Below are 8,815 nucleotides of genomic sequence, written 5' to 3'. Positions count from 1 at the left end.
GGTGTTTGGTTTGATAGTAATTTAAATTTCGAGCAGCACACCACAAAGCTTGTTCAATCTTGTTTTTATCAACTTAGAAATATAGCAAAAATTCGATCAATGTTAACTTTTAAGGACACCGAGACCATTTTACACGCCTTCATCTCATCATGCCTGGATTATTGCAACAGCCTTTTCACTTGTTTAACCCAAAAATCTACTGATCGACTCCAGACTGTCCAGAACTCAGCTGCCAGGCTTTTAACCAGAACAAAGAAATATGACCACATTACTCCTATTTTAGCTTCATTACACTGGCTCCCAGTATGTTTTAGAATTGACTTTAAAATTTTATTGATCACTTTTAAAGCTCTTCATGGCCTCTCGCCTTGTTATATTTCTGACCTTTTACTCCCATACGCACCAGCACGTACCTTGAAATCCTCGGGCAGAGGTCTGCTGTCTGTTCCAGAGTCTCGACTGAAAACTAAAGGGGACAGAGCGTTTGCTGTCAGGGCCCCGAGGTTCTGAAACAGCCTGCCTGAGGAAATCAGGTCGGCTGAGGCAGTGAACTCTTTTAAGTCCCTTCTTAAAACATACTTTTATAGGAGAGCCTTTCCCGATCTTATTTGACTTTATTTTTATTTATTTTATCCCTTTTATTTTATTGTATTTTACTAATTTTATATTTATCTTAAACTTGTATTTTAGTCTTTTCAATGTTTTCATGCTTTTATCTTGTATTGTTTTTGTATTATTGTCTTTTGGGTATTATTCTTTACACTTGTTAAAGCACTTTGTAACTTGTTTTTGAAAAGTGCTCTACAAATAAAGATTATTATTATTATTATTACTTCATAACACTTAAAAATCATCAATTCTAGGCCTCCTGCTAACAATCTGCATGCTGCTGGTTCTCTTAACCTACACATGACAAATGCTGGTTCAGTCAACCCAAATAAAATCATACTGATTTAAACTTTACTTGTAAAACCAGAAACAGACCCAACCATACTTTTTAACAATACTTACATAGTACTCAGAGATAAGGTCCTGTCCACTCTCTCCCATATACTCAGTGAGGCATCTCAGAGTCACATCTCTCTTCTTCATCACAGAGGTTATTAAGTTATTAAGTGAATAATGAAATATTTAGCAATATCACAACGTCATCATTATTGGTCTGATTTAACTTTTTAATACAATAAAGGTCAAAAGTTTTAGGGAAACCCCCATTTTACTAGATTTTGTAATAACTTAAGTACTTTCAGTTTAGTTAATCAAAACCGAAAAATAACGTAAACTTCAAAGATTAGTCTCAGTATTTTTCAGATGATTACCTATGTGTTAGAAAAATTTCTGACATAATAGGCAGGTGAAGGAAGGCGTTACTTTTGATGAGTTATGTGAGTTTACGTCTGGATGCTGTCTTGACCAATGGCTGCAGAGGGCCCTCCAGGATGTAGACGAACATGGGCAGTCTACATGTATACATGACATGGCATGGCGGTGTTTAAAGGTCCCATGATGCAGTCTGTATTGCCTTATAATATCAGGGTTTTGCGGTACAACAGTGCTGCATAATTTAGAGGGCAATCCCATTTGTTATTGAAAAAAATACAACAAGGTCTGATTATATTTAGTCTCTTGGACACAAGCTTAATGAAATTGCTTAAGATGTTTTTCCTCAATAAAACGGTTTGGATATAGTCATTTCTCATAATGACAGTTTGACACAAAAACAAGTATTGTTGTCTGATCGCTTACCTAATGTGTATCTGAATGACACACAGAGCTTTGTGGGGCAGCTGATATGCTCCTCGGAGGAGATGGAGGAGGAGGTGGTCTCCTGAAAAAGCACCACACATGAAAGACGTTAAGTTAATCACATGAATTTTATTTCTAAAAACTGACACTTTGACAAAACTAGACCAAGTTTTGTTTTTAGACAGCTATGTCTACTAAAAAGGGGGAAAACACAAATCTTTGATTCATTAAAATTGAATATGCCTCAATTATATTTATTTCCATTCAAAAGGGTCCACCCACTGTGAGTCTCCCACTAAATGGACATTCTTTCATGTGGAGTTCTTCTCTAAGCCACAGGCTGCTCCCGCTAACTGGGCTGTCTGTGTGAAGCGTGTGGAGGTAAAGCAGGACCCGCCATCCTGCACACTAGCAAGAATTTGGTCTGTGGTCCTCCCCCTGAACAATTGGCTTTAAACACTTAATTTCCTGCATTCTGGTGAATTTTTCTGCACCAATTCAATGAGGAAACACACAATTTCAGTGACAGGTGACAATTTAAAATGAAACATAATGCTGTAAGGCTCTGTGGCATTCTGTGTAATAGTGCTTTTATATTAAATATGAAAATATACTATAAAAACGACAGACACACGTTACTCATACTTCATCAGTGAGCAGGCCACTTCTACTGAAACAGTCTTTACATAAAGACAAGAAAGAAGATGATTACAGAGTTCATAGCTAGTTTTTTTTATTTAGGAAAGATGACTGTTTCGCATCACTGCAATGTATCCAAAAACTGCCCTGATTCAGTTTCACATGTTGAACAAGGCTCATCTGACAGCAGTCCAACACAAACACAGTCAAAGTAAACTCTATTGTCTCATAACATAATATTGCTTAATATAGCTTAATGCTATAAAAGTAAAACATTGTGAGACAGCAGCATTTACATGGTAAGAATAAAATAATAAAAACACTGGTTGGACTTTCATGAAGGCATTTGCTGACTAAAGTACAGCCAACATTAATCTGATATATATTAAAGAATAATTAACTGCTCTAGTTGTTGAAGTCCAGGTACAACAGTGTATTAGGGCCAAAAAAAGGCCCTAATAAAATTAATTATCGAACTCCATAATTCACTTTTGTAAGTTTGTAATACAGTTTGTAATATGTAGTATGACTTGCATCTCACTGTCGAGAAATAGTTTGTACTACTGACGCATTCCATGTTTGACAGCTTCATACTTTCTGTAACAGCAGGCAAATAATTAAACACTCATGACACTGATGACACAAAGATGGGTGTGTGTGTGCAAACACACAAATACACACATCACCTCTCCATCAAATGTTGTGTGTGTTTTGGCCAGTACAACAAATGTTAAATAAACAATAGTGGAAAGTAGAAGTCCGAGTTAGTTCTATTGAGGAGCAGCAGTTGATCCATTTTGTTGGCCAGAGAGCGGACATTTGCCATGTGGATTGAAGGGGGCGCAGTGCGAAATCCCCGCTGCCTCAGTTTAACCAGTGTGCCTGCACGCTTTCCCCTTCATCGTCTCCGGAGGATCCCTAACAGAGCTGCCGCTCCTCCAACTAATAAGTCCGGGAAAGTTCCAGGTTCGATCTGGAGCAGTGGACTAGTGTGAGCAATTGAAAGTCCGATGTTTAAGAGCTCTTCTCTGGTAAAAGTTACGGGACAACTACCAATCAACTACTCAACTGAGTATTTCAGCGAGGAGCTGATGTTGAAGACCAGGAAAAGGATAATCCACTAGAGAAATACATGGATCCTCATCGTTCATAGTTCCGATGAGAAAAGATGCTGGACAGGTAGACTGAGAGCCCATGTCACACAGGCAGCAGTGAAGGCGCACCAGGGAATATATTAAAGGTCAGCTGCAGATTGGCCTTAAAATTAGTTTGGGTATTCCTTCCATTATTTTGAGTTGGAAGACACTGAAGTGCAATGTGTTTTGTAAAAAAAAAATAAAAAAAATAATAAAATAATTTGAAGGGAAGATGGCAGAAATGTTTTGTTCATGTGTATTTTATGGGGTTGGGTCTTATTTTTGTGATATTCTTAATATGCAGTTCTGCACTTCACTGTAAAGACTGACTACATAGTAACAGAAAACATTCATGTGTACACTGCACCTGAACAACCGATAAGAACTACAGAGCAGTACTCTTTGCACAGGAATGTGGAAAATATTGACTTGTTTTACAAACACTTCCCACAGATGCTCGATTGAGATCTCGGAGATGCATGAACCTTCGGTCTGCAGCTACGTAGCCTCATACACAACAAACTGCGATGCACTTTGTTTTCTGAAACCTTTCTATCAGAACCAGCCTTAACTTTTTCAGCAATTTCACCTACAGTAGCTCATCTGTGGGATCGGACAACATGGGCCAGCCTTCGCTCCTCATTGTTGTAACTCACCTCACAGCCTCAGTGAACTCCAGCTTGTTGGTTGCAGTCCTGAAATCATTCCAGTCAGTACAGTCCAAGCATGCTTAAATATCTGCCATAGATTCACTATTCCACTGCTTTTATATCCTCACAACAGGTTTATAGTCCTTTCATTTCTGTCTGTATGTGGGAATCAGGTGGACCATGACGTGGTCAGAATCCCAGTGCAGTGCACAGTGCGATAGGCATTGTTGATTGTTGTGTCCTCTCTGGTTGTTTGGTGAGTTCATGGCTGAGATTTCCTCTGTTATCGTCACAGAGGTCAATAACTAAGGAGTCCGAGGATGTTGCTGTCACTCACAAAGTTGAACTGACACTTGGAGCTACATGGTTTTGATAGAACAGTGAAGATATGTTATTTGTTGATCATATGTTTTGTATGTAAAATATATTTGACAGCCCTGCGATGGATTGGCGACCTGTCGAGGGTGTACGCCGCCTTTCACCTGATGTCAGCTGGGATTGGATCCAGCCCCCGCGACCCTGTACGCAGGATAAGCGTTTGATGATACATGGATGGATGGAAGCTAGGGGAAAAATAAGAAGAAAATGTGACAGGATACCGAATAACGTGACACCACTGAACTCCTTTGCTAGCTCTGTTTGTTGCAGCGCGCAGCATGTAATCTTATAATCTAAAGTTCAAATTTTTATTTTGGGAGGTTGAAAGGTGTCTAATTGCTGCCACAGACATATCTGAACTTCATGTTCGAAGTGGGACAGTGTTCGAAAAATTTCTAAGGTCTGACAGAGACTCTTTCCTAGAGTTAGAAAACATTATGGCAGGCGGTTGTGTTCACACAAAGCATTTTAATACAAAAGTGATGGATGCTCAGCCAACACACTCACCATAACAGTTAATATAATATGTAGTATAACCCAATTGGAATTCACATCACAGGTAATTTTATCAATAACAGGCATGTCAAATATGTCATTTGATAGTTTTAGTTCCACTTAAAAATGATCTTGCATGTTTCATTACTGATCATAATTCACAGCTCCTGTGGTTATAAACATTATACAAACAAAACTTTAAGCTGGACACGGTGAACTTGGTGCCGGTAAATGTGTATTTTGGTTGTGTGTTTTGTCACAGGGCATGTCTTTAGTTCCTGGTTTTGAGAGGTGACAAGATAATTAATTGCGCCATCAGTTCCTGGTAAGAAGTGTCATTAACTGTATATAAGAGCTGGTGTTTCTCTGGTTCAGAACGACCGAAGCTACAGACGCTGAGAAGGAAGAAGAGAAGATCGTTCTGCAGCAGGTTTGCTCACAAACTGTCATTATATATTGACCTGACTGCCACTACAGGTGGTCTCTTCCCTAGAGAAGTATTACTAACATGTCCCTGTCTGTCTTTATTAAAGGTAATCATCATCTTCAACATCTGCATCATCTCCACCATGAAGACGCTGACTCTGTCTGCACTTCTTTGTGCCATGATGGCTCTGACCAGAGCTGCTGGTGAGTATTACTCCATATGTGAGTGTGAACGAGAGACAGCTTATGTTCATGTGTCTATACACAGCAACAAGGGTAGATGAAGACATGAACTCACTAGTGGGTCAAAATGTCCTTCCAGCTCTTCCAGACGCAGAGGCTGGAAATCGGACTGACTTGTTCACTCCAACAGGTCAGTGGTACTTTATCAGAACTACACAAATATGTGTGTGTGTATATATATATATATATATATATTTGTATAATTCTGAAAATCTTTTTATCCTCCTGTAAACAAACAGAACGACTGCATCTACTACTGTAGACTCATTATCCTTGTCTGTTTGACTTCAGGAGGGAGTCATGTTGTCAAGAGGGCCACATCTTGTCCCAGTGGCTGGATTCCTTTCAACGGTCGATGTTACCTCTATGTTGCGCAATCCATGATCTGGGCTTTGGCTGAGGTAATTATTCAGTGAAACTTCTACACTACGTCTATTCTGCTCACTAGTTTCAACTCTAAATCACAACTTTCTGCACTTCTTTCTCCGCTGTAGAGAAACTGTCACTCTCTGGGTGGAAACCTCGCATCTGTACAAAACTCCAAGGAGTTTGGTGTGATTCACATCATGTCGACATCGAGCATCACTCAAAATCAAGTTGTAGCGTGGATTGGAGGGTCTGATGCACAACAGGTTTCTTATCCATCATTACATAATGTGCAACAGTTATTTGATTAAATAATTATTGTCTTTTATATGTACAAACTTCTCTTTTGTATTCAAGGAGTCACTGTGGTTCTGGAGTGACGGAACGCCTTTCCACTTTACTCAGTGGTGTAATGGACAGCCTGATAACGCTGGTGGTCGTCAGAACTGTCTTGGCTTTACTTTTAGAGGTACATGAGATAAAATGATTTTCCATGAGAGCTCAGTGTGTGATTGGTGTAAATAGTACTGTATGAATATCAAAGAAAAGGCTGGTGAATTACAATTGGAAAATCTTTGGCTTCATGAAGTCACTCTAAGTTACAAAGACATGGCATAATATCATAGACTACAGAATGTACACTATTGATTTTGTTTTTGATTAGTAACCTTATAATGCAACTTTAAAAATTGTGGAGTTGTGATGACAACAGTCAAGGGTTTTTGCCTGTAACTGTGAGTGATGATGTTCAAACGGACAATATATCCCAAGATGAATGATCTGTCTACATAATGATGTTCAACAGTTTCAGGTTTGCTGTCTGACTGCTGTGTTTTTTGGACTTTACAGATCAGAGATGCTGGGACGACTTTGCTTGTGATGCGCAGCTCCCATCTATCTGTGTCAGAGAGGACAGATAAAAACATGAAGAACCTCGTCTCTCTTTGAGCCACCAGTCTCATATTTAACCTGAAGGCTCTATATCTCATTTCACATCTTTATTTCTTCTCTATCGCTGTAACGCTACTTAAGGAACGAAGCGACAAGTGACATAAACAGCAGCTGGATTGTCTCTTTAATACGAGCAGACTGAATGTGTAATGAAAAGAAAGCTTTTAGCACAACTTTATTCTGCAGAGTGAACTGTTTTTTCTTGTCTTATGCAAAATTAAAAGTCTCAAGAAGCATTGAAACAAGCTGGTCTGTGTAATATTTCCTGTTTGTACGGGTACAATCTACCTGGACCTCAAAGAGCTTCAACTATAATACTGTTAAATAATACTGAACATTATAATTGTTGGTAGCACCCAGTGAAAATGTCCATCCAATAAAAACTAATGAGAGATGGTATAAAAGGTGACGTGATCCAAACCTTGATTAGATCTTCATATTCAAAGTTTTTGAAAGTGTCAGACAGCATTTGGTTTAGTTTAACTCTCCTGTTGTGTTGTGGGCAAAATAAATAAATATATCCTCAAGCGGCAATGATCGGGATCCAAGCAAGTTGTGAAAAATGCAACATTTGTCTTATTTTAATATCACAACAAAACTGCGACAGTATGAACAAGGGGGTCGGTGGGTACTCCCCCAGAAAATTGAGAGTGTTAAAGACTTAATTTCTTGCATTCTGGTGTTTTTCTGCACCAATTTATTGTGGAAATTATTTATATAAAGGGACACACAAAATTCAGGTGTTGCTGAATTGTGGCGAATATTTAAGAACATTTTATGATACTTTATGACCTTGTAACTGATTATTTATTTCCATCTTAATTGTGCAATTGTACTACTGCCTTTCTTGGCCAGGACACTCTTGGAAAAATAGTTTTTCTGGTTTAATAAAGGTTTAATAAAACAATTTAAAATCTAAAACTGTACCAGAATATAATGCAGAGCAGCTCTCAGGCATTCTGGGTTGCTTTCAGATATGTTTCTCCTGTAGATCAACTTTTAATATCATCACTGCTGAATCAACACACATGCAGGCGTGACTGATTGTGGTAACCACTTTAAATGTACACGTGGCACCTTTTTACGTCATCAATAATAAATAAAATAATTTTAATACAGTTAGAAACTCCTGGACTTTAATAGCTTCTGTGTTTCAGCAGGTTTACTCATGTTCAAAGTTCTGCAAATTCAGAATCTAACTGGGTTCTCTGACATTTCCAGAATAAAGGATATTTTGAGAGGTCAAACAGGATAAATCATAATAAACTTTGTAATCAATCCACCTGCATGCTGCACCGTGTGGAAGGGATCCATGCCACGGATTCTGCAACCTGTTGCACCACTACTATCCATGGAAGTGTGGGGATTTAATTCTTTCATGTTTTGTTGTGCAGGATCACAGTCCCTATGTGTCCACATGAGGAAAGGTCAAGATAGGCTATCAGAGTAAAAATGTCTAGACTAGGCAACTTGATGAGTTTATTTTTTTAATCAGCCCATTAAAATATTCCTTTTTAAATCTCCATAAAGGTGTTTATAAGATCACTTTAAAATATCACGTTTGCTGCAGCCAACTTTTGTTACCTGTGCCTTTTATTAGGGAGATGTAGCTCTCTCTCTCTCTCTCTCTCTCTCTCTCTCTCTCTCTCTCCATCTGAAAAGTTAAACAGCTGGTAGCTGCTGAGTGAAAGATTACTTTCACCGGCGACATTATGGACTCACAGTCGGCCATCGTTATAAAACAGATAGTAACCGATGTGTATTAAAGAAAAGAAACGGGCTAAT

At 38.6% G+C, this 8,815-nt stretch overlaps 1 protein-coding gene across 2 annotated transcripts in view; it reads left to right on the top strand.

Moving 5' to 3' along the window:
* LOC123980933 (type-2 ice-structuring protein-like) overlaps positions 1-7,258 on the top strand; it is an 11,175-nt gene extending 3,917 nt beyond the window's left edge. For both annotated transcript variants that reach the window (XM_046065553.1, XM_046065552.1), the window contains 7 exons: positions 5,420-5,474; positions 5,578-5,674; positions 5,793-5,843; positions 6,005-6,114; positions 6,208-6,345; positions 6,437-6,548; positions 6,929-7,258. In XM_046065553.1, coding sequence (XP_045921509.1) covers positions 5,614-5,674; positions 5,793-5,843; positions 6,005-6,114; positions 6,208-6,345; positions 6,437-6,548; positions 6,929-6,999 — 543 coding nt within the window. In that variant the 5' untranslated portion in view covers positions 5,420-5,474; positions 5,578-5,613 and the 3' untranslated portion in view covers positions 7,000-7,258. The remainder of the gene's footprint in view (positions 1-5,419; positions 5,475-5,577; positions 5,675-5,792; positions 5,844-6,004; positions 6,115-6,207; positions 6,346-6,436; positions 6,549-6,928) is intronic.
* Positions 7,259-8,815: the final 1,557 nt, after the last annotated feature.

The sequence above is a fragment of the Micropterus dolomieu genome, linkage group LG12, assembly GCF_021292245.1.
Source record: "Micropterus dolomieu isolate WLL.071019.BEF.003 ecotype Adirondacks linkage group LG12, ASM2129224v1, whole genome shotgun sequence".
In the NCBI taxonomy this organism is placed as follows: domain Eukaryota; kingdom Metazoa; phylum Chordata; class Actinopteri; order Centrarchiformes; family Centrarchidae; genus Micropterus; species Micropterus dolomieu.
Note: the sequence above shows the minus strand (reverse complement) of the source record. Positions and strands in the feature narration are given on the sequence as shown.